General features: G+C 53.2%; 1 protein-coding gene across 1 annotated transcript in view; it reads right to left on the reverse strand.

Moving 5' to 3' along the window:
* The window catches only part of HS3ST4 (heparan sulfate-glucosamine 3-sulfotransferase 4), a 56,738-nt gene extending 34,718 nt beyond the window's left edge, over positions 1 to 22,020 (reverse strand). Inside the window, exon 1 of the mRNA XM_054391129.1 lies at positions 21,386 to 22,020. Within this exon, the coding sequence (XP_054247104.1) occupies positions 21,386 to 22,020 (635 nt within the window). The remainder of the gene's footprint in view (positions 1 to 21,385) is intronic.
* Positions 22,021 to 26,447: the final 4,427 nt, after the last annotated feature.

Genomic DNA, 26,447 nt, shown 5'->3' on the forward strand with positions numbered 1-26,447 from the left:
GGAGAAGAAGCTGAGATGGTCAGAGTAAGATGTTGCTCTGGATGGTGCTGGCTGAGAAGGGCATGAGACCTCAGCTACCAAAGATGTGCAGGAGGCTCCCATTGGTGTGTGAGCCAGGGCTGCCTTCGCCCCCTCCCTGGGCTGCCCACGTTTGCAGGAGCCCAGCAGCTAAAACTGGCAGTCTGGAAATAATCTTGAAGGAGAGAAGCGAGGCAGCTGCTCAAAGGCTTCTGCCAGCCCGGAGCCAAAACTGGCTCAGGGAAAGGTGCCACAGCAAAGGAGACCCTGTGTCTGATCAGGAAGCTCAGTCAAGAACTGGAGCATTTAAACAGCAGCAGCAAAGGGGCTGGGAAACAGAAAACAGGAAAGAGCAAACGGCTTGTGCAGGTTGGAAAAGCTCTGGAGGAGGAGGAGGACTGAGAGGGAGGATTAGCCAGCTATAAATACAAGCAGCACCGAGTTAAAAGGCTAATTAGAATAGCAAAAAGAAATACAGCAGCGCATTTCAGAGACCATTTCCACTAACAAAGGGTTTCTCAAACCTGTTTGCAGGAGTGAATATGAAAGAGAAAATTGGATCCCCATGAAATAATTTCAAAAAATGGAGGAGGAAAAAGGTAATGGCAGATCTCTTAACAGCAAGTCAAGCTCCCTGACATCTTCATCTGTGGCAGAGGGAGCCACAACAGTCCTCAGTTTGCATGTCCTGGGAGGCAAAAAGAGCCAGTACCAAAGGATGGGTTTGTGAAGAGACAGGCACGAATGGGCAGCCTTCCCTGCACGAATGGGCAGCCTGGAGAGAAGTGAACACTCTCCTTATTCCAGGCTGAACTGGAAGGGCCTGGGGGTTGCCATGGGTCTCAGACACCCCCATGACGCTGGGCATAGGGGCACAGCCTCTCTGTGCTGCCATCCTCAGGCTTGGCCCAGCTGCTCTGGAGAGGATGCTGGTCCCAGGGTCATCCCAGATGCACAAGAGGCAGCTTCTGGGGCATTGGATCTGGCACCAAGCAAACCATGGGCTGTGGAAGAGAACCAATGGGCTGCAGGCACTCATGGCCCACAGCCTCAGCATAGGCCAGGCATGGCTTTTAGCTTCCCCTAAAGCTGAGCAGATGGCCCTCAAGTTCCCAACCTATTCAACACACAACATACATGTACCTCTCTATGTGTATAAACACAACCCCCCACAACTGGGTGCCCCCACCTCCTCCTGCAGACACGGCTGCCCTGCTGCAAAGCTGCTCTATCCCCAACCATGCCCACTCTGCTCTCTGTAGTAGTGGTTACAGCACCTCTTGGCAAGGCATGTGAGCTGCCAGCCTCTCAACAGTCTGCTCTGCACCCTCACCCAGCTCAGGTCTTCTGGCAAAAGCTGTGACCCATGCATGATAGTCCTGCAGTCTGTCCTAAGCTCGAAGTGATGCCAGAGTGGCCATGAGGAAGAACCTGTTTCTTGTCCAACACACTCTGATTCGGCTCAGTCTTTCAGACATAGAAGCAGTTCAGCCCTGCAAAGAGCCTGAAGCTAGCCTGAGACAGAGTTTTTCCCACACATCTGCTGGCCAGAAGCAGCATGGGAAAAGGAGATTGTCACCAGAGCAGAGGCTCATTTGGATTCACATTCTTTATCTGGGCTTCCAGAAGCTCAGCAACGATGGGGTCCTTCAGACCACTCTGCAGCTGGAGAGGAGGGATTGGCATCCCCAGAGCTCACATGGAGGTAAACATCTGAGGATAAATGGGATGACTTTATTCTTCTTCTGTTCATGATATCACTGGTGGCTGTTGTGAACAGAGCCACAGGTCATGATGACATCAGGGTAGTAATGGGACAAATGGGTGACAACTGGGGATGATTCAAGAACCGGGGATGAGCCTGGAGGGCAGAGGTGTTCACAGGGAGCAGGGGCAGAGTGCTGCTGTCTCCTCCCTGGCAGACGGTGTGAGCTGGCAGTGAAGGGGACAGCATGGTGGCTGGGGACAGGGCTGCCTGGCTGGGAACTCTCCAGAATTAAACTAATTGCATTGCCTAGGAAATGATCACAGCAATTCAGATGTTCTCCCCTCCGAGGATGCAGAGGGGCTTTATGAGCACTAATTAACTCCGACTCTGCAACATGCCTATGGGGAAGGTACAATCAGACCCATGGAGAGGGAGCAGCTGCAGGTGCCGTAGCGAGGCAGTGCCGAGGCAGTGCCCACTGCCTGGAAGATTTCACAGCAATGGGTCCCTCCTGGCTGTGATTACAACCCAGGAGCTCCCACTCGCAGGACTCCTCTCTGCCCACCCCAGTTCCCTGCACACACACACCCATGGTCATCAGGACTTCCCAGAGCAAACATAAGGCCAAACCACGAGGAGCAGTTTTGTTGATAAACAGCCATCAGCTGCAGCCTCTTGTCCTGCCTGCATCCATTCCTCTGTCCTCTCCTGACACCCTCTTGCATTCCATCCCTTGCTCCACCCTGAGCAGCCCATGGGGCCCTGCTGCTCCACACCAGACTGCTCCAAACACCCTGGGAAAATCCTGGTCCTGGGCATGAGGCAGCCTTGCCAAGGCAGGAGACAGCACACTGGTCCTGGATGCTCTATTCACTTGGCTCTGCATCCCTATCCCCCCCCTCAGAGTCAGGGCACTCCAGCCAGCCAGGCGCCTGTACTCCAGCCAATGTTCTCTGTGGTATGAAGCAATGGGCAGAGAAGCAGAGAAGTTCACACCTAAATAAAATATTTTTAAGTGAGTTTCCCATGAGGTGCCAGCAGCTCTTTATGTCATGCTGCCTTTACTGGCTGATTGTGTTGTCACTCCAGCTGGTGGGGACAGTGGCTGCCAGCTGCCAGCAGGAAAGGATGATGGCAACGTCTCCTCTTGCCTGGCAGAGCTGCGCTGGCTCAGCCTCGAGCACTGCTCTCAACCCTGCAGGAGACTGGCTCCTTGCAATGAGCAGCAGGGTGGCAGCAAGAGTCATGGCACCAAACGGGTGCAGCCCCAGCCTGCTGCCCGAGCCCGGTGGGAGCAGAGCAGCAAGTCCCAGACACCAGGTTCGTGGGATTTTGTTCAGAAATCAGGAGTTCTGATGTTTGGAACTAGTTTTAGCCTTCTGCATCACAGCACCCCTCCAGGTGGAGGGAGAGCCACCCTGTCCCTGGAGTCAGAGAGTCATAGAATCACAGAACTCTTAAAGGCACACAGCTGCACACAGCCTGGCACTGGGTGGCCAGCTGACCTCCGTCCTAATCCTTGGACTGAGGTTTGAGGTTATTAGGGGGAAACACCAAACATTTTAGGGAGTGATTCCTTATACACAGAGGGACACCCTGTCCTGCATCCTGGACATCTCCCCATGGGCATTGGCATAGGCAGGGTACCGAGCAGGGTCCCTACAATGACCGTCCATCCCCTCTGCTCCATCACTGCTGTCACTCCAGAGTGTGGGAGACTTTTGTATGGAGCAGGGATGCCTGCTGCAAATGTCAGCTCTAATGGCAGGCTTCACCTTAGCTGGACAAAAAAATCTCTGTGCCCTGTGGCAAAGCCACTGCGGCTGAGCTGCACAAACTCACCGGGTCAGACCTGGCCATTTGCAGTTTGCACTTTCTTCATGTGGGGAAGAAATAGTTATTTCCCCTAATTACAAGTTAAATGCCAAATAAATGCCCTATCCTGCATGGTAATTGTAGTGTCACTGAGTGATTAATTCCTGCTCTACAAGCTGAGAATCTGCACAACGTTTGCAAATGGCAGTAACCTGGCTCCCAAGCCACTGAGCTCTGCATGGCCCTGCTGGCACTGCCCATTTGCTGGGCTCTGGTGAACCAGGACTATGGGTGGTCTTCAGGCTTGCCAGGACACATCTGCAGCAGGACACTGTCTGACAAAGGCAGGCTGTTCTGCATCAGTCACAAAAGCTTCCCCTCACCCATGGTGTCCTGGCATGGGTGGCTGAGCTGCCCAGGCTATATGCCTCACACAGCACCAGCTGCCTGCACCCCAACCCACAGCAAACTGCGGGAGCACATGGCGACACCGAAAATCCCCATGTGCCCATGGAGAGCTGGTCCCTGGGGCTGGAGCAGAGCCTGTCCAGTCCCAGGGCCAGAGCATTGAGCTCTGTGTGGGCTCCTGGTGCAGTGCCAGCCCTCAGCCCTGACAGCTCTGTGTCCAAGGGGCATGCCAGCACCGTGCCATCCCAGAGCAGAGGCTCCTTGAAGCTGCTTATACCACAGCCAAGAGATCACCACAGTGCTGATCGATAGGAGACTGAACGTTAGAAGTGATCCCCCAGCCGATCTCATGTTCCAGTGGTGGGCAGCAGCCTCCTCCTCGTGACTTCTGCAGACCTGCAGCCCTTACCGGTACCCAGCAACAGGGGTCTGGCCCTATCACGCCCCACACCCACGCTCCCAAGAGGTGGGGAGAAGGAAAAGCTTTCAAGTTCAGCTTTACATGTTTGTGAGAGTCTCAAACTGTGACACTTGCTAATTACATTTGAGAAAATAACAAAAGGAAATTCTAGAGGAAACCTCAGCATTCAGTCTTCCTCCCCCCTCCTCCCCCCCCCCTATTTTTTCCCCCCTGTTTTTTAAAAGAAATAATTTTTTAGGCATTAAAAAACCTCCCCAGTGGTGCTGGCACAAATGCGGCATAACCTTGAATTCTATGTAGCAGGGCTGGCTTTCATTATTTATTAGGAAGATCAATTAGAATATTCTGTTTGCAGAAGAATATAATCCAATATGTACTCCAAGCACTAACAGCTAAATATATGCTTATTTAAAAATCAATCTAAAAGTCAAGGTTTCCTTTGTAAATCCGTGCTACAGATTGGAAAAAAAAAAAAAAAAGAAAGAAAAAGAGGCAAAAAGCTGTGAGTGTTACCACCTGCTGAAGGCTGCGGTCTCAAGGAGACGCTCACACGTTCTGAGACATCTCAGATGGGAATTGAGAGCAAAAGGCAAACAACTGCTGAAGTCCCCAGCACAGAGGGCTCGCGGCAGGCACGCGTGAAGGCTGCTGGCTCCCATGGGTGGGCATCCAGGAAGCCCTACACTGGGGAGGGCACTGACAGCCCCCAGCTCTGGCAGTGGGAGCGTGCCAGTAGTGCCAAGTGACTCACGGCCGGCTCCCAGCACCCTGGCAGAGGTTTGTCTTTCATTGACTCGCTGGGGCTGACACGGAGCCAAAGCCTGTGCCTGGCAGCCCGGCCCAGATCCGCAGTGTCCTCGCCTCTCTCCTCACAGGAGCAGGTTTCCAAGATTAATTGTCATGTATTATTTATTGACCTCAGCCACGACCTTGGCCCACCACAGGCTCCTTCGCCACAGCCTCCTCTGCGGCCACAGCAGCAGTGGCAGGCAGCAGCTCTGGCAGGGCAGCACCGATGGCACAGGGTGTGCGGTGCAGCCAGCCCCACCATGCCACAGGGCTGCCTGACAGCCCCAGAGACCCCAGCTGCTCTGCTTCCACTCCCCATCCCCACCCTGCGCAGCCATTCCCCCGATGTGCCAGTGCCTGCTTTCATCTCTTCCCTGCCGTGAGCTGGGTGTGCGCAGCCAGCTCCCAGGTTCTCCTGATTTCTTAAGCTCTTTCTCTTTCGTCTTTCATTTCTAAATCTTATCTCCAGGTAAAAAGGGTATTTGATGGGATCAAAAGGTGACCTTTAAGGAGGTTAGCAGAGCCTCAAACGCTATCCTGGCAAGTTCACGCACACTCGAGCACTGAAGGGAACAGCTCTCTGATCTCCTGCTCCTCAGTGGAAAAGTTGCTTCATAAAGATCTCTGCCAAAAGTCCGTACAACAAACTGAGAAAACTTTCTGAAAAACCCAGCACCTAGAGCTAGGCACAGGCTGTCCTCCAGCTGCTGAGAAAGCAATCATCAAAAACTTCTGATGCAGTTCTTCTTCTGCTCAAGTTCCCTGTCTCTTGCCAGTCCCCTGTGTCCAGCAGTGTCCCAATGATCCCCCACCTTTCACTCTGCCACACAAAATCAGTCAAGTGCCTTCAGAAACATGAGAGCTGCGGAGGGAGGTGGGATATAAGCAATCATAACAATTAGACAGTGACTAGTGCCTGGAATTGCATTTGAGCTGAGCATGGGATGCAGACCCAGCAGTTGTCCCCCAGAACAGAGGCAACACAACACTGCACAGGGACCCCTCTGGCCCCAGGGGAGCCAATGGCCCTGTCATGCTGGGGCTCCCCAAGGCCTTCCCAGCAGTGTTGTGCCCTGCACAAACCTGAGCACCTCTTGGTCATGCTGGGGGAGATGTAGAGAGGGATCAGCAGCATGAACTGGTGGGTGACAAATCCCTCCCTGAGGAGATGGCACCACTTTTAGCAAGCCAGAATCACTCCAGCCTTGGCCAAGACCAAGACTTGCAGATCTCTCCTAAGCACCTTGTGGTTAAATTCCAGATGGGAGAAGAACAGCCTGAGCTAAGGGATCACGTGGACACATGGTGAGATGGCTCCTGAGCTTCCACCACACCATGGGGTCAATTGGCTGTAGCACTGCATCCCTCCAGGATGAAGAGGAGAGCAGGGAGGAACAGAGGGATCAGGAGGGCAGGCCCATGCTCTCAGTGGCAGCCCAGAGCTGGCACTGTTGGTGACAAGACCCAGCTGGGCAAGGGTGCATGCACAGGCTCCTCTGTGCACAGTGGAGATTGCTGGTGCCTCTGCCTGCAGCAGGAGACCCGAGGCAGAGGGAACAGCCAGGAGCGGTGGGTGGCACAGATGAGCCCAGCATTAATCACTTCCGTGCCACTGAGCAGGGCTGCAGCAGCACACAGCCTGTGCTGTGCCACTGCCAAGCACCAGGCACAGTGGGCAAGGGCACAGGCAACTGTGTGAAAGCTGCCTGTTCAGAGCAGCTGACCCATCACTAAGATCGTGTCCCCTCCACATCACCTTGCCTCTAGAGAGAGGGACAAGAGGATACCCTGAGCCATGCCCCTCTCTCCAGCCTCCTCATGCACACCCATCCTGACAGCAGCTCACTGCAGGGATGCCAAACCCAGCCCAGCAGCCAAGAGGTTAAAGTGCCTCGTTATTCCTTTCATACCTGGGCTCCACTTATTTGCAGAGTCCACTTCTCAGAAGCCAAGGCTTTTAGCAGCAGCTCTGCTGTAGAACCCCTTATTATGGATTGCGAGTTCCTTAAAGGTCAGGGAACACAACACAATGGAATGGTATCAGGGAGCTCAGCCACTTGGTATTTTACTAGGGAAACCCATAAAGCAGATTGTTTGCTGCAGAAAACATATGCTGGATAATAAAGTCGGTGTAATTGTCTCCAGAAACAAACAATCAGTTTAGGGGGAAAACACTCCAGTAATGGGGGTGCCTGACACGGCCTGGCTGCAGGTGCTGCTGGGCTGTATTTCACCCTTTAGGTTACAGCACCTAAATGCATTGCCAGAGACCTCATAGGGAAATAAACCATTTCCAAATGTATTGTTGAGAGACAAATACTCAATATTCCATCTAACAAGGGCGTGCAGCTGGCGCTTAATCTCAGACAGCGCGGAGCAGGCCACGGCTCGCTCCCCCATTAAGGAAATGTAGAATTGATTGTGAGGATGATTGAAGATTTCTACAGAGCACAATTCCCAGGTCTGTGATGACCCCTCCTTTTTTTTTTTTTTTTTTTGTCTAATTTGCCTGTAATCTACTCAGACAAATCCTTTTATCACATTTATTTCCTTTCCAAGTTACCACCGGTGTGATTAATTACTTAACTTTGCAGTCCTACTTACCCTGCTGTACAGGCCAATTTTTCTTCCTATTAAAATGGGTTTCCATCCCAAACAGACATCTTTCCCTGTTAAGCTCCTTCACTCACTGCTAATAACTGCTGAACAGTTTCCTGAGGACATGGCCAGCAGTCACCCATCTCATCCTTTCCCGTCCCATCCCATGGTTTCACATCACTTTGAGATGCAGCAGGCACCGCTCATCGCCCTGCTTCCCACTGCAGAGTGGCTTGGCCCTTCCATGGGGAGAAGAAAAGCACCAACCTCCTTCTCCAAGAAGCCAGGAGCTTGTCAGATCCCAGGGGGTCACAGCCACTCTGCCAGTCTAGAAATTCTCATTTGGTTCTAGATTTAATCTTGTAATGAAAAAGGAATTGGAACCAGTGCAACTGTTTTACCCTTCCCTAGTCACAGAGAGGGAAGAAAAGTAATTTAAAAGAACCAACGCTGCCTACGCGAAGGCAGGGCTGTTCTCACCCACCTTTAACACCCGCAGTGGCGGCTCACCAGCTGGGGGGAGCAGAGGAGAAACACTCCCAGCCCCCTCCCTGAGCATGCCGCCGTGTCCCAGCCAACAGCAGCGAGACACTCGCCACAGAAAAGTGATTAGATTTAAATCCAGTTTCCTCTTTCTGCGTCGCCTTTTCTCTTCTCTCTACTTAGATGCTCTTCAGTGTGGTACCTAATATGATTTGTGTTGAGCACAGTGTGAAACAGGAATGATTTATGGGTCTGTTAGTACTCCACAGCTACCTGACGCCATCTCAGCCCCCCAAAAGGGCATTCCAAGAGCAGATTGACAAGGGAGTCCTGGCATTACATGTAATTATTTGTGTACCCTGCCCACATAATCATTGTTATTCTGGCTCTCACGATGCTTGAGCCCTTTCCTTGTGCCACGCTGGGCTCTGCTTCAGGAGAAAACAGGTCTTGGACCCTTGACTGACACCAGCCCCTGCTGCCCCACTCTGCCCGCTGCCAAGAACAGATCTGCTGGTCTCTAATTGTTTTGGCTCACAGGAACTTGTTCCTCAAGACAGGCTCAGTCTCTGCATGTCATTGCCCACCGCTAAGGCACTTGGTGCTCAGGTACCCACCAGACCCAGCTCCCCCAGTGTGCTGGGGCTGCAGCAACTCGGGTGCCAAAGTCCTCCTGAAAGTCCCTGGAATAGGTCAGATGGCGCCATGGCTGCCAGAGCAGCTCTGCCAGGGACGATCCCACCCCTCTGCGCTACCAAGTGCCCTTCATTAATGCTTAATGCTGCCCCAAGAACATCCCCTGTCCTCCTCTCTGCAGCCACCGCTGCCAAGGGGCAGGCAGGCAGCACAGCCGCCTCCCTTCCTCCAACATACAATGAGAAGCCAAATGAAATAATGAAAGAAACTCATTTTAATGCCACAGAGGGAATTGTTTTATTGCTAAAGCAGCAAATAGAACTAATTGAATCGGCTGAGAGAAAAAAAAAAAGAAGAAGTGAAGGAGAAGAGAGGTGCAGTGCACCGACAGAAAGGGCGAGCAGGAGCCTGAATATTCATGGGCCTGGGAACTGCAAATCTGTGAATGCAAAATATCCTCAGAACTGATAACAGTTCCAGCAGTGATGGCAGTGCCCAGCTCTGAAACTGAGCAAGCAATGTTTGCATTTACAAGATGGGGTTTTAAGTAATATCATGGAGCAAATTCTCTGGCTCATTAGGCTGCTCTGCACCTCCCTGCTGAAACAGGACAGCCTGGGAGCGAGTGCAGGGGACGCAGCATCCCATCAGCAGCTGAGCACAGGGCAAGGTGCCCACATTGCCCCTGTCCTGCCTACCAGTGGGTAAAGCACCCTGAGGTGATCCACAAGCTTCCCCTCCCTCCAGTGCCACCCTCATGGACAGCAGACACCCCTGGGACCATCCTGCTGCCCAGCAGGGACAGGATGGTGACCTGGCTGCTGCTGGCTGGGTGAGAGGCTGTGGAGGTGGATGTGACCCTGCCCCTGCCAGATTGAGCACAGGCTGGCATGGCTGCAGGGCTGGGCACCTCATCTCAAATCACGTCCTGCCACAAACCTTTAAGCTCACTGTTTTCAGCCAACCTTCATATTCAGTGGCCACATATATATTAGTGCAGAGGGCTGCATTTTAATTAAGGCAGTGCTCATGTTCTTCATTGCAGCACTAAGTCACCCAGCGAGGAACACCAAGGATATAAATCCCCTTAATGAAGAAGGAGCAACACGTTCTGCTCTGTACGTTTAAGCAGAGGCACCACTGCACAAAATGACTGCTCCAAGGAGAGGAAGGTGCTCCAGGAGAAAAGCTGGATTAGACATGCAGCTGACCACACAACACCACCAGCAACATCAATTCAGGACCACCACAACCTCCCTATCTGCATCCCAAGGGCACAGCAAACAGTCTGTGGCAGCTCAAGCTGCTTTCCCTGCACTGAAACCCTAATGCCCACCTGGGCTGTGTGGGGTTGCCCAGTGGGTTGTGCCATGCCCAGGCTCCTCCTGGAGGCCCACACACAGATAGAGGGGAAGGTCTGCAGCAGAGACCCCCATGGCAGGAGCTCCAGGACTCAAGGGCTTCACTTCTGTCCTGAGCTGCTAGTGCTGGGCAGCCAGCCTCAGAGCTACCATGGGGCTGAGGACAGAACCATGGGTTGAAACTTGCATCTCTGCAGAGCCCCCCAGTCTCTCCCCACGGCAACATCCACAGTCCTCATCCCCTGGGCACAGTGAAGAGCTCCAGGCTCTCTCCCCTGCCTGTGACATGCTTTGAGCATTAGCAGAAGTTAATAGGGGGCACTGGCAGAGCCACGCTGCAAGCACCTCGCCAGGTTACCTGTTGGCAGGACCTTGATCTGGGCAGCAGCAGACTGGCATCCACTGTGCTGCCCTGCAGGGACCCTGGCTGCCAGGAATCCCTGCTCTAAACACATCACCCTGCTTTGAACTTAAACATTAATAAATGGGGTCCTTCAAAGCCCTGGCAAGGAGAAAGCTCCTCCCCACCATCAGCTGCCATCAGCAATGGCTGAGGAGCTGCTGCTCAGGTCCCAAATGAAGTGGGTGGTGCTGGAGACATGACAGGTGTCCCAGAGAGAGAGCCACGTCCCAGGACCAGGGCCTTGCAGAAAATGCTGTGGGAAGAGGGTAATAATAAACTCCTTTGGTGTAACTTCACCAGTAGTGGCTCCCGCAGAAAGCCTGCAGTGATCTAATAACACAATTCCCCTGCTGCCACTCCAGCCTCCAGAAAACAGAGGCAGCCTGAGCCTTAAATCCATCCCAGCTCTTTCTTTCTCTGTCATTAATTGTCAGGCTATTTGTACTTCACATTTTACATACCAAACAGACTTCAATTTCATGGTGGCCTAGGCTGCAGAAAGGCCTCTCTTAATCTCCCTAATTCTAAAGTGGTATCAAACTTTACTACTGCTGTACACTTACTCACATCTAACACTATCACTACAATTCAGGAGCAATAAAAGTCAAGCTCCCACCTTGTACAATGAGCTTGCAGCTTTCTTTCCAAAGTTCAATCAGTTAACCTAGGAGAGCAATGGCTTCCCTACAATGAGTAATGATGCAGAATAATATTTAGATAGAGATAAACCCCTTTTGCATTGGAAATTGCATTACAATTTGCTGGGTCTCAAAAATTCGCAGCGAGATGCCTTAGTTTGCCAATGAAGTTATTGCCTCAGGCATTTTTCCACAGCGCTTTGATTTTTTTTCAGGGGTTTCTGGAGGATTTTGAGCTGAGTAAGGAACCTTTGCTGCTCCTGATCCAGGCGTGTGCAGCAGACCCCGCGGCACTGCCTGCCCCCTCCTCCCACGCTGGTTCACCTGGCACTGACCGGGTGCAGCAGATAAAGAGCTTCCCAAAAAGTGGCTCTGCACTTCATGAGGAAGAGGCAGGAGGGCACTGCCTATGCTGCTGGATGGGGACTCCCAGGGCTGCCTTTGGCACGCTGGGGACCGACAAGTGCTTGGCCTGTCAGAACCAGTTCTCAGGATGGAGCACACAGGCACACAAAATCACAGCAGCAGTGGCAGCAGGTGCCTGGCCAGCTTTGGCCAGACATTCAATCTGCCTTGGTCAGCCATTAATTAAGATTGGCAAGCAGAACACCGCCAAGGCCTCCCCTCTGCTGCCAGGGCCTGGCATCGTTCATTCTCCCCTGCCTATGGCACCCAATACCAACCACCATGTTCACACTTCCCTCCACACCTGCTGAAACATCATTCCCATCAATCCTCAGCCCCTCAGGTTCACACCCAGCTGTTGATGACTAGTTTGCTTTTCTCTGTTCTTGACAGCTCAGGCAGGTGAAGCAGAGCCCCTTCTGGGGTACCTCCATGCCCTGGGACTGCCTGGTTCTGCAGCTCCCGGCCCCTTGGAGCAGCAGGGCAGAGGTTGGTTTGTAATGAACACAGCTCAACTAAATCACCCCAAATGAGCTGGGAGGTGCGAGTGCTGATGGTGTAGGCAAGCAGCAGCAGGATCAATGCTACTGCTCTCCGGGGGACAGGTCTGATGGGGATGAACCAAAGGCCAATTAAAGACCTCCAGCAGCAAGGATTTCAGGATCCATGGTCTGCCACCAGCATTCCGCAAGTCAGCACTTTGGACCCAAAAAGGTTTTCAAGCAAGCAGGGCTGGAGCTGAGCAATTATTAATTAACAAGGCACCCTAGTGGCACAGCCCCTTAGAGCCATGGTGAGCTGAAGGAGGCTCAGAGGTGGGTCCTAAACAGGGGACAGCAGCTGAGCTCCCCTGGGAGTCCCACAGCCTCTGGAGCTGCAGCCTGGTGCTGAGTGGCACCACCCAGAGTGGGAGCTTTTTCTCTTCCTTGGCTGGGCGACGGCAGCTCCTGCTGTCAGCTGCTGAATCCAGCGCAGGTCTAACACGGTGCTGAGCTGACGTTGGCTTTCCACCAGCGTGCTGGCTGCTTGGCTTAATTATATGAATGTCCATCATGAACAAATAGAGAAAGAGCAGAGCTGAGGCTGAAATAAAGTTATTTGCAGATGTGGATGAAGGCTAATAGAAAGTATATTCTATTACTGTGCCCATCTCCATGCAAGATGAAAGGAGATATGCTCCAAAACAAAGCAGAGCTGTGAATGTGGGCTTACCAGAGCACCGCTGCTGCGCTCTGACCCAACGTGATTACCCACTAATATAGGAGGGGGGCAGGTCCATTGCAGCCTGGCTCTGGAGGGAATGGAAATCAGATTTTGGCTTCAGATGCAGCAATCTCCATAACAGAAAACAAAGCCTGGCAGCTGGGATTATTTTCATCCTAAGCCAGCTCTGTTTAGTAGGTCCGTGGCTATCACTGACATCCCATTGCTATTTCCTCTTCCCCCCATCCTCCTTGCCTCAGTTTCTCCAGGCACTGACTAGTTTGGAGCTCACAACCAGGGCTGTATTTTGAGAGAATCCGGCATTCCTTTGTGGTAAAAACCAGTTGTGAATTTTGCATCCACCCTGAGCATTTGGCCTGTTTATATTGCCGAATAAATTCTTTAAAGAAGTACCGTACTTCACAGGAGAGCTTGTCAAGGTAAATACCTTCATTTACATAAAATGTGACTAGCAATTGAAATGTTAAAGCCATAAAGAGCAAGTTTATGATCCATCCTTGATGCCTGGATGTATAATATGACAAGAGGGAAAATAGTGTGGCTTGCAACGTTTACTAAATTAGTGTGCTGACTCTGGGGATGGAAACGGGAGATTTGACAAAATAGGTTGGAGGGTCTTGTGGGTTGTGGTTTGTTGGGGGTCTTCCCCTCTTTTTTTTTTTTTCTTTCTCCCCATAAATATGAATCCCTTCAACAGCATTCAAACAGTTGGCTCTTAAACACTCTTCTTAGCCTGGAAACAGCAGCTACCTAAATAAACAAACAGACTGCAGGGCAGAGAACTGCATAGGAAGGAGCTATCCAGCACGTGGTGCTTTTGGGATGGTCACCTGAGGTCACAGGGGACAGGATCCCAGTGTGGGCTGGACAGGAGCCCAGCCACACACACCCATGCATTGCTGTGCCTCCAAAAAGCAGACATGGGAGAGATGCCCACAAGCCATTATGCATAGCAAGGTCCAAGCAGCAGCTCCAGCACATGGTGGTTTCATGGTCCCCAGGGATGCTGAGCTGCTCCAGCCTGGGGCATGGGGATGGTTCCTGTCCCAGCCACTATGCCTCCCCCTCCCCAGGAGCTTTGCTGGAGCTGACCCCCACTCCTTTGATCTAAGCAGGAATTTCTCATGGTGACTGGAATTTAGGGGTTTCTTTTCAACTTTTTAAAAGGGAGAAGAAACCAATTTAAATCACTTCAAATCCTAAATAATACTTTAAAAATGTGAATAGAAAGGATAAACTGGACTGCTGCCTACATACATACCACAGTGAAATTATAATATCCACACTTAATGCTCTGGAAAGTTTGATCGTGCATGTTCCTCACCTCAGCTCTGTACGAGCGTTTCAGCCATTCATTCACACCCCTACCCTTCTCAATTCATTGAAACCACTTCAAGCAAAAATCATTTGAAAGAAATTACCTCTGTGTATTGCACCATGAGCAGTGAGAAATGTCCCACATGAGCCTCTCCAGCCCCCAAAGCAATAAAATTTCTGCTGAAGTGCATGATATAATGACTCTGGGAAAGAAGTCCCCATGACAACAAGAGGTAAGAGAAATCCATGAAAAGCAAAGACTCCGACCTCTCTCGATACAAGGTGTCACCAATTTGTGCTGGAATTTTCACTTTGAAAACCAAAAGTCTTTGTCCATAACTTTCTTTGAGAACCTGTTGTTCCCCCTTTGCTAGGCTGGGCTTGGAAGAGAGTGGATCAAGCCTCACCAAATCAGAAGCTGAGCAGGGGTCAGGCTCATCGTTTAAACCTTGAACATATCCAACCAAACCTTCACCTTTCCCTTCTCCAGGGGGGCTGCTTTTCCCCAGGCCTATTTTGGGGGTTTCTGCAGCATCCACAGGCTCGAGCAATGTTGCAATCACAGCAGAGCAGAGCTCACAAACTTTGACACTACTTACAACACTTAAACCATTAGCAGCAAAGCTCTGCAGCCTTTACTTAGTGGATTATTGAGCAAAACCATAGAGATTGTTCTTGAAAGCACAGTTCTTTAGTGAGGTTATGTCAGGCCTGGTGACATATGATGGTTCCCCAAGTGCTCCAAGGGATGCTCCAGAAGTTCCTAGAATCACAAACTGTCTGGGGTTGGAAAGGACCTTAAAGATCATCTAGTTCCAACCCCCTGCCATGAACAGTGACACTTCCTGCTAGAGCAGGTACTCAAGCTGAGGGAAGAGGCATCTCTGCTGTACTTGTCCTTGGTTCACATCCCTCCCAGGCACTCCTGCTCAAGGTGCTGGGCACACACCAGGGAGAGTAGGACAAGACCCTGCTGGGTGTGGGACATGGTGGCCAGAGCAAGTGGCGCCAGCCATGTCTCTGCCAGGGCTGAGCAGGACAGGTGCCCAGGATCTGCAGCTCTTGGCTGTGCCACCTCCCCTCCCATGTCTCTCTCTGCACCACGTGCCCTGCAAACACACAACTTTACCCAGTGGCAGCCAGCACTGCAGGAGCAGGCATCTGGAGCTCTCCCTGACATCGCCTTGTCCTGGCACCGCTCTCAGCCTCTTTGCAGGAGGAGCAGGCACAGCGTGGAGGGGCTGCGGGTGCTGAAAGCTTCTGCCATTCCCATGGCTACAGCCGAGTAGCCTGTGGATAACCATCATCAGGTGATGACACACTGCAAAAAGGCTCGAGTCATTCCTGCATCCTGTCCCTTGAGCTGAAACCAAGGGGAAGGCTGGAAGAAGACCCTCAGCACTGTCACACAGTGGACTCAGTCTGGCAGCTCTAGGTGAAGAAGAAAAATTGATGCCTGATGCTAGAGTGGGCTCTCTCAAGCACCCAGGGCAAATTACAGGGATTAACCAGCAGTGAGCCTTGCCCCTGCTCATAGCCTCCAGTTTATAACCCAGCTCAGCCAGAGCCTCCACCAGCTTCAGTGAAAGCCTGACCCAGGCACCAGAGGGAGGTCAGTGGTGCAGGCGTGGGCTCACTCTGTGTGGGAGACTTGGGCTAGGAAACACAATGCATGCCTCAGATGTTCAGGAAAGGCAAAGGGGTCACGGTACTGAAAGCACCACGTTACACAAACACTAGTGCAGTCTCCAAGCCAGATTCATCCCAATACACTGGATCCACAGAGGAGGGAGGCAGCTGAGTCACTACATTTCAGCAAAAGCCAGCTCACAGCAGGTCCCAGAAAGAAAATCAATACCCTTTCCCCAAGTTCCCAGAAGTGCAGAGGGCACGGAACGCTGGAAAGGCCTTTTCCAGAGCAGTCCAGCCGTCACCAGGCTGCTGCAGTGGTGCTGGTCGTTAGCAGCAGACCCAATCCATCTGTCCCCTGCAGGAGCCCTGTGGTGCCCATCAGCACAGGCTCACGGCGCCGCTGGCAGCTGTTTGATTTCCGAGTATGCTGAGCTGATGGGAGAGCCACCAGCACTACCCAGCAACACAATTACAGCTCCCAGCAAGGGCTGCACCATGTGAGACCAGCTGAAACAGCCCTGAGCCACCACTGCCCAACTGCTGCTGAGGGATGCTGGGGTGGGGTCGGGACTCATCACATCTCCTCAGACAAAACTGGCACCATCTCTGCCAGCTGCTATCATGAGAAGAGCTGGGTGCTTGGAGGTGGGATGAGCTCTGGTGCACACAGGGATGGCCCCAGCACCCCAGGGCACAGAGCAACAGCCTCACCAGCCCCAGAGCAGCACAGGAGGGCAGGTGGGACATCAGCAACCCCTGGGAGGAGTAGAACTGTCAGATGAGTGTCCTGTCTGCAGGAACATGAGCAAGAGCACTGGCTCTGCAGCCATGGCCAGCTGCTCCTGGAACCACTGGCTTGGAAGCACACAGCCATTGTTGGGAGAATTGCTCCTCGACATGGCATCATTTATTACTTGTTGAAGGTAACAGCTGATGGAGCACCACATGGGCCTGGCTGTTGGGGAGAAGGCTCCAACAAACGCAGACAAGAGGCAAGAAGAGCATTAGACATGCAAACCCTCTGCACACTCATTGTGGTGGCTGCTCCCTGCAGTGAGGCTGCATCACACACAACTGTGCACCCTGCACAAGGGCAGGAGGTGACACAGCCACAGGCAGAGTGAGAGGAGAGTGGTCTTCTTACACAGATCCTGCTGCAGCTTCCCTGCAAGGAGTCTGCTGAGAGGGAGGGGAGGAGAAACCCAACATACTTGTACAGACAGAAATTCACTCCTGACTACTTGGAACAGTCCTCAAATCAGTGAGCTTTCAAACTCCACAACTGAAGTTCACCAGAAGTTCACTATCAGAGACTCTGCATTGTGGAGTCCACACATCTGTTAAAATTGCAAACTGATTTTCAAAATAGTTATGAATTTCCAGTTTTCTGCTACACAGGAGATGTGGAGATGGCCCTAGAAGTGACCAGACAGACCTGCACCACCCCATCGTGCTGAGCCTGCAGGCAGCTGGGAGCACTGGGCTCAAAGCACTGGGCTGTTCCACTCAGCCCAGAGAGCCACCGAGATGCTGGTCATTTGCACAAGCAGAACAGCCCAACTAAAGCAACATCCATCCCAGTGCTAAGAGCCCCCATTCTCCTCACACAGCCCCCAAAAAGCATTTCTTCTCTGGCACCTCCAGACTAGTCACCAACAGCGAGAGGTGTCCATGTCCACACACTTTACACCATACCACTGATAGAACCACTGATGAACAGGCAGCATGGTGGCTGTGGAGTGCCAACACTATCATCTTCCCTTCTCCTCCCATCACATAAAAACACACAGGATCACACAAAAGCCAGGGCTCCCTGCAGAGCCCAGATGCAGCTCACTGACACATGGCCTCTCCTAAAGCTGTCACAGTAGACCCCAAACCCAGGCCTCCAGCACCACAAGGAGACAATTCTGTCCAAGTGTTGGATGCTATATTCAATGTGCAGTTCCCATTATCCACAAAATCCTCTCATGCTCCCGCACTCTTGTGTCACGCCCAGGCAAGAACCTCAGGCACATCCCCAGTGTCCCTTCTGTTTGTGCTGACAGCGCACATTTGTAGACATCTGCTAAACTCCTTCTGTGCTCAGAGGCCTCCAAAGTCTCCCCATCATTCTGCTGTCATTGCTGCATGCTCAGAAAGGCTCTCACAGTTCACCTCTAGCTGCAGGGTAGCTCAGGGCAGAGCTCACGGCATGGGCCATGCCCACTGAGGTATGAGCACTGTGCTGCAGCGGGCACATCACCCATGCAAGCACCTCCAGCCCAGTCTGGCCAGAGGGGCTGTGAAGGGGGTTAACCCCATGGTTGGGCTGAGCAGGCAGCAAGAGCTGCCCCAAGTCTGTGAAGGAGCAGGACCACTGCCCAAACACCATCTGCAGTTCCTAAGGGGCAGAAGAGTGTCCTGTGGTTCAGAAAGGATGAGCAGGTAGAGCCACTTCCAAAGGTGAGGCAGATCCCTGCTCCTTGCCATAACCATCATCCACAGTGGGACCAAGTCCTGGCATATTGTAAGGGGTGAAGTCAAGCGAAGTTCATCACCAAAGAGAACATTTACTGGCAGGCACCAGTGTCCTGGACTTGGAGAGATGAAGACACACCAGTAACATGCACCACAGAGGAGTGCTGACAAAAGGAAAGGTTCAAAGCCACTTCCCAAAGGCTTTAACACCATGTAACAGTGGTCAGCTCACACTCTGCTTTAAGCGGGAGAAAAAAGCAAGCTAGGAGATGCATCCATAACAGTTAATGCACAAGGGGTGTGAGGTGCAGCGTAAGGGAAGCTGTGCCCCTAAACCTGTCCTTCTGACAGCCTGAATTGTGAGGTATGGAGTCACAAATTATAGACACACAAAACCGCTGGCAGCACAGCACTGAAACAAGCCTGTGTGGGGAGAGCTCAAGTTTCTTCAGAGACTTTGCTGAGCTGAAGGGACCACAAACAGCCCATCCCTCAGGGTCACCAAGAACACAGCCTGGATCACAGAGCTGAAGTGATGGGCTGCCACATGCCCCAGCCACAAGGCAGAAAGCTCTACTTGCACCTACTTGTCCCTAACCACTGTCCTAGTGCAGGTCTTGGACATAGTGTCTATGGTTGACTAACCTCGAGGCTGCAATGATGTGAAAAACCCAGCGTAGGACACGCTCAAAAACTGGTACCATTTAGGTGCTGTTTCCATTTTACAGGTGAAGAAACTAAGGTGGTGAAACTGCTCTTCTTCCCTGCAGCTCAGCCAGACTGGAAGATGTTCTGCGCTGAAAGACAAAGCCAGGAATCCCAAGGGGCTGCTCCTTCCTCATTTCACTTCATAAGAACAAACTTGGCAGTAGTAAAAGCTAACAGTTGAGAATGCATAAATAAAGCAGCGTCATATGCAAAATATAAACAAGTGGTAGAAGTCCCTGTTAGGAGCTGCTGGTGTAAACACTTCAGTAGCTGCTGCTTTGCTTACAGAAAATTGACATTTCTGCAGAGAGGAAAAAATCTCCAATTACTCTGCCCAGGACTCAGCTGCAGGCAGCCAGCCCTCAGTGCACTCAATCAGGGGATCTCGGAGAAGGTCAAAAGAAATAGCTGCCAGTGGGGAAGGCAGCTTCCCCCACTGCTTTAGCTCATTGTTTACATGGCATCGAGCACACCAGCCTTCTGCTCTGTGACACCAGCACAGCACCAAGGGAAACCCATTGCCCCCACCAAGGCACAGGTCACCAGCACTATGTGACCTGTGTCCTGTCCCAGCACTGCTTGGAAACTTTTGCAAGGAGAGAAGAACACTTCTCGGCTGGGCTGGTGTGGAGACAGCTGGAGGTTAAACTATCAGGGCACATCCTCAGTGGTAGGTAGCACCAGTGCCAGTTACTTATCCCATGGCCAGAGCATCCATCCCCCAGACAGCTCGACCCAGCCTTCCCCCTCTCTACCAGCACAGCAGAGCACCAGGAATGAGCTAAACAAACCACAGAGCTAGTGCAGGGATGAAAAATGTCGATGTGCATTCTGCAAGCACAAACCTGTGGAGCCTTTACTCCTGGTGGAGCTACAAGAGGCTCACCAGCCCTTTCCTTGTAAGCACGAGTCTAGAGAGGCAAAAGCAGCTGCTTGCCACATCCAGCACTCCATCTTCTGCCTATTTTGAATAAAATCAAACCTTTCATATGCCACCTTCTAGCCTCTCCCAGCAAGTTTCTAAACTTGTTTTCCAAGGCAAGCCTTTCCTACCACAAAATTCAGGGAAACAAGACACCACATCTGAAATTAGGTACAGAAGCGCCACAACCATAGCCGGTCCTTTACTCCTTCCCCACGCTGGTACAGCTCACAGGGAACACTCAGAGACAAACATGCGCTCCCTGTACTGATCTCCACTCTATCGAAGCCCCTCAAGAAACCACCCCTCAGCATTTTAACACAGCCAAGTGGATGCTTCACCACACAAGCGTTCCTAAGGCTTTGCATCCACAACTGGTACAGCAAATTGCCTGAACCTCCTTGCATTCAAATGCCATTGACTTTAATGAGTGACCCCAGCAGTAACTAACTCGCTGCCTCTGTTTATTCTCCCTTCATGTTCAGAGGAGCTCAACACTTCCCATACTCAGTGTAATACAAAGATACAACTTCCCAGCTCAGCCAGAGACTATTTCTTAAAACAACACTGGCATTGGTTGCTTTTAAGTGTAAATTTGAGCACCACAAGTGACCTGCAAGCTCCACTGAAGTGTTGCAGTGGCTTTAATTTCAGATTTTTAAAGAGAACCCCCCGAAGCCATCACAAGCCATTGATTTACTGAACCTGCCAAGGCATTTAACACTTCATTACCGCAGCCCAGCATCTTCTAATAATTAGGACTTCCAGTATGAGGTTCCCTTAGCTGTGTCACACAGCAACATGCGGAGTCTTCCTCACAAGCAGAATTGGATCCCATCAAGGGGAAGAACTTTCTGATATGGGACTTGTTGAATAAAGAGCAAATCTGAGCAGTGAAGCGAAGCCTGCAGCTCGCTGAGGAGCCGGCATCACTCTTCACTTCTAAGCCCCCAGCATCACCTGGAGCAGCTTCCAATGTTGTTTATTTCAGTAATTATTAATTACTGACCTATTTACGCCAAGCGCAGCTGAGCTGCACGGTCTGCCCGTGAGCTCTGTGCACGGCAGGTACCGAAAAGGGCCTTTTCCACACGTTCTCTGCCTTACCATCACAACGCCGCATTTCACACCGCCGCAGCTGCCAGACGAAGCACCTACCCGACCCCCGGCCTGTCCCGACAGCGGCCCCAGCCGCCGGGCTCTGCACCTGCCGCAGCCCCGCCGACCCCCGCAGCGGTCCCGGGACCCGCCATCGTCCGACGCCTCCGGTGACACCACCCGGGGTCCCCGTTCCACTGCCCCGCCACTGCTGGGGTCCCTGTCCCACCGTCTCGCTGCCGTCCGGGACACCGGGGACCTTTCCCAACCGTCACCTGGGACTGCCCGACTGCCAGGACCCCCCTATCCCAGCGTGGACGGACCCACATCCCCCTCCTCACCTGTACCACTCCAGCCCCTTCTCGTAGTTCCTGTCGAAGAAGTGGGGCTCGGTGCCCACGGCACGCACGTCGGGGTGCGCCCGAATTGCCTCTAACAGCGCCCGCGTCCCCCCCTTCTTGACCCCGATGATGAGGGCTTGCGGCAACCGCTTCTCCCCGTAGTCCGGAGTCGTACTGCCGCCGCCACCGCGGCTGCCGAGGCTGCCGGCCCGGCTCAGCTCCTCGTCCGTGGTGCTCGACTCCTGCGGGTCCCTCTCGAAGGCTCCACTCTGCGCCGTGATCACCTCCCCGGGGGCCAGCGGCGACTGCGGCCAGGCGCCCGCCACCCCTTCCCGGCTGCCGTTGGAGGCCCGAGTCGGTGCCGCGGAGGGGGCCGGGGCGGCGGGGCTGGGACTGGCGCTGGCGGCGGGGCGCGGGGCCGCCGTGCCAGGGAGGGCCCCGGGGGGGCGCGGGGCCGCCGTGCCGGGCAGCGCGGCGGGGGAGCGCAGCGCGGCGGGGCCGGTGCCCCCCATGAGGCTATAGCACAGGTAGGTGAGGCAGAGGGAGAGGCTGCACATACAGAGCAGCTTTCGCGCCGGGGGCCCCTTAGAGCCGCGCCCGCCCGGCACCCCCGGCGGGGCTGCGGGGGGGGACATGGCTGCTGCCCGCTCCTCGCCCCGGGCACCGGGCGCACATGGTGTCAGCCGCCGCCCGGCCACCCCAGCCGCATGGGCCGCCGCTGCCCTCCCGCCCCGCCGCCGCCGGGGGGGGGGAGCCCCGCATGGCACGGTCGCCACCGGCCCCCCCGCCGGGCACCGGGGCTTAGCGCGGCCGCGCTCCGCTGCCGCCCCGGTGCCACCGGCCCCGCGCCGTTACCGCCCTGAGTTCCTGCTGCTAAACTTTGTGGCGGGTGGGAGGCGGGAGCGCGCTCCCGGCGTGGGGAGGGCCCGGACCGCCCCCGCTGCCGAGAACGCGCCGGGCCTCGCTGAACGCCGCGCCGGTACCGCCGGGCCGGGGGGAGCCGCGCCGGGTGGAGCGGGGCAGTACCGGGTGAAGCAGGGCAGCACCGGGGGCAGCGCCAGGGGCAGCACTGAAGGAACGGGGCAGCATCGGGGGTATTGACGAGGAGAGAGACCAATCAGCCCCGGGAAGCACAGAGCCCCAGCGGGGCACCTCCGTCCCGGACAGGTCCCGGTGTGCCGGGGACAGTTCCCAGCAGCCCTCAGCCCAGACCCACCCGCTATGCCGCATCCAGCCGGGCAGGAGCGGTACCAGCCACCCTGCAGACCCTGCTCCTCGTCCTTAGCAGAAACCACTGTGTCAGGGCTCCCTGCCGCCTGGTCTGGTTCCCTCTGCCCCCCAGACCACATCTGCACTGACACCCTCTCGCCCTGCTGCCCCCAGCCGGAATCCAGCTGTCCAAACCGGAGCACTCAGACAGGTCCACTGGGACACCCACCACCCCGGGGTCCCCTGGCTCTGAGAATCTTCAGCAGTGATGGGCTTCACTCAGCAGCCTGCTGTTTCCTAGGAGCTTGAGGAGAGGTGGCAAAGGGAGGGCAGCAGCTTTTTTGCTGGTACAAGGGAGCCAAGGGCCCGTTGGAGCCTGGAGGGTTCAGAGTTTAGATGCCAGGAGCTGCGCTGATAGGTAAGACCAATTAAACCCTTGCATACTGCTCCTCCAGCCTTGGTGGAGCAGGCTGCGGCTGGGAGCCTTTCCCCTCACGTTTTTGTGGAGCAGCCACCACCTCTTTCCGGTTCCACATTTTGTCACTTCCCACCTCAGTTCTCAGCTTCAGCTTTGGCAACGATTTTGTGAGGGGAAAAAATTAGTTAGTGTCTCTCAGTTTCCTCTTGTCCCTCATGCTGGGGCATCCCACGATTCTTTCCTTCATAGGTGTGGCACTATGGTGCATCACAGCTCTTGGTATCCTGACCAGCGTGGTCCCTCTCAGCAGAAGAGTGCTGGCATCACCAGGGCATTGCTGTGGTACAGAGATGAATTGAGGACTTTTAAAGGTCATCTGGTTCACACTCCTTGCAGGGAGCTTGGTGTCATCTGCAGGTGTGCTGAGGGTGCACTTGATCCCACTGTCTGTGTCTTTCATGGGGATACTAAACAGTACTGCTTCCAGTATGGACCTCTGGGGGACACCACTTGTCGCTGATAGCCATCTGGACACTAAGCCATTGATCACTACCCTCTGGGTGTGACCATCTAACCAGTTCCTCATCCACCAAACAGTCCACTCATCCAGTCCCTATCTCCAGTTTGGAGAGGTGGATGTTAAGGGCAACTGTGTCAAAAGCTTGCAGAAGTCCCGGAAGATGACATCTGTAGCTCTTTTGAGCACTGCTGTAGGAGGCTATTAGGCTGGTCAGGCAGGACCAGCTCCAGCTGCCCTGGTCCCGTACCCACACAACTGGACAGTGTCCTGTACCCTTCCCAGGACACCTGTCCCTGCTTCCACTGCCCTCTGCAGTTCCTTCTTCCCTTTCAGTTTGACCAGCGGGTCTCATCTTGGCCATGCCAATCTCTTGCTGTCCTTGGCTTGATCTCTTACTCCAGGGATTGAGATTTCTTGTGCTCTATGGAAAGTGTCCTTAAAGAGCTGCCAACTGTGCATGTCTCCCTGAGGGCCATTTCCCAGAAGATATTATTAACAAAGTGGAATTTTGATTTCCTGAAATTCAGGCTTCTATCTTGACTCTTGGCCTGTCCTATGTCTCTCAGGATCATGAACTCCTCCAGAGCAATCTGCCGCTAGAGTCTCAGGTGTGCTGGTCCCAGGGCAAAAGCAACATCTGAAAAAAAAGTGAGTGCCAATATTAAGTAGATACCCAGAGCTGAGAAAAATAAAATATTAATCAAAAAGAGGAAGAGCACAGACTTCCCATAATGAACCAAAGCTCAATGCTGCTCTCAGCTGGACATGTGTTCTCTCTGTGCAGCTCCAGTTCCAACAGAGATTATTTCTTCATAATATATTTTTTATGGCCCACAGGAGACCTCTGAAATGCAGCGTCTTGTGTCCTGTAAATCATTGCCTGTAACTGGTGGATTCCTTTTCAGCTGCATTACAGTAATGTGACTGTGAAGGGACTAACTGGAGCTGGCAGAGGCACAGCCACCGTCACTCCCTGCAGCTCTCCACCAAACTGCTCTGAAGGGCTGCCCTGCAGCAGGTGCTGGGCCTGGGGTGTCTGCTGGAGGTCTACAGACCCCCTCAGAGTGACACATGGCCCCTGCCCAGGCTGAGTCCACTCAAAGGCTCCTGCGAGATGGCCATCAGATCTGAATCTTAAATGAACATCCTGAGTAGGTGCAGTTTGGCTCATGAGGGGAGGACATGCTGGAGGCCCCGGGACAGGCTGATGTTCTCAGGAAGCCCTGAGCAGGGTGAGCTTGCTTTGCTGCTCTGCTTGGCTCATATACAGGGGTCCTTCCACATAACTGTTGTAATATGTATGGGTCTGCCTTGAGAGAGCTGAGTCCTCCTCATACTCAGAGATACATTTGTTTCAAACTGGAGAACCCTATCCAAAAGCCTGTTCTCAAGTTTTCCAATACCCCACCAAAATATAAAAGGAATTGTTTTCAGTTCCAAAAATGCCAGATACAGCTCAGAACAGACACCCTTTAATGAAGAGTCACAGCGCTTTGGTCTGCTCTACACTGAGCACACATCTAAACCGCAGTGCTTAGTGAAGTGCCCTGCTCTGACACCCTTGTGTCTCCTCTCCTGTGATGTGCTGCACAGAGGACTAATAGGATTTGCAGGCAAATCACACACAATGCAAAGACTATTTCTTCTCAGGCACCAGCTTCCAGCCCAGAGGAAATTTTACAACCTGAATGTAAAGCCTCTAAAACAAATGGCTTAGCCTTAAATGCCTGCTGCCCAGGCTTGGCTCGTTTTACCCATCACAGAGTGTGTATTTCTCCTGCGTGGATGTCAAACGCATCCATGAGCAGAGCTGAGCAGTATCCAAGTGTCTGGTGGTGCTCAGCCGGTGGATGCAGCAAGAGCTGATGGAGTGTAACACTTGATCTGACAGTTGTGCTTTTAAGGGCTCCTGTATTTACATTGCCTACCTGCATGCTTCTCTTCACAGTCATTAACAACGAGAGTGCTCCCCAAGCAGTCCCCAAATGTCCACTCCAACAAGGCCAGCTGATGCTGTCAGCCCTGTGTGGGAACTGGGTCGGTCTGGTGGATCAGCTACTTTGTGCCCCACATTCTGGCAGGGAACAAGACAGTTGCTTCGGAGAAAGGTGGAGGAACTCCACAGTGGGCAGCTGTGGAGCAGCCTCCCCTCAGATGCAGGTTCTTCTGAGTCCCCATCATTCAGTGTAGCTGTCCCAGCCTGAAGGGCATGCCTGTGATGTTCTCATTTCCCAAAGGAAAGCAGCACTGAGTTTTGTGCCAGTCTTGGTTATGGGGATGTGTGACAATAAACCATGGTAGACACTGGGAGCCCTACCCCACACCAGCTGGCAGGGCCTGGCTCTGCACATGCTAAAGGCAAGGCTCTGATCAGACTGGGAAGCCCTTTCTGAGATGTTGCCACACCTCCAAACAGCACAAGGGTCTTGCACCCCTGGCTGGTGCCAGGTAAAGCTGATGGCCTGGCTTATGAAGGGTAAGCAGAACTCTGCTCCCAGGCAGAGACAGTTGCAGATTGACTCGTGCTGATCAGACAAGAGAATGTCCACCCCTCTTACCACCTCTGCTCCAGGAACATAAACTAAGAGAACAGGGGCAGGGTCAGACTCCAAGGACAACCTCCAGACAGAAGAGCCCATCTGAAGGGACCTGAGCTTATTTATCCCCACGAGAGGAGGGCTGGGGAATGCATCCCTGCTTTCTGTCCCATCCATACAAGCAGATGAACAACAAGGATGGAGGAAAGTGGCCTCAGATGGCAGTCAGTGCTGTACAACTCCAGTGAGGTGTGAATTGGCACAAATGCCTTCTGGCTGGAAATCAGCTGGTTTCTAACTGTGGGAGCAATGTGGTTCTGGAACAGATTCCTGCGAAGAGTATTGGGGGCAAGGCACACCATTAGTTTCAAGATTGAG

This window comes from Indicator indicator, chromosome 22, assembly GCF_027791375.1.
Source record: "Indicator indicator isolate 239-I01 chromosome 22, UM_Iind_1.1, whole genome shotgun sequence".
Lineage (NCBI taxonomy): Eukaryota > Metazoa > Chordata > Aves > Piciformes > Indicatoridae > Indicator > Indicator indicator.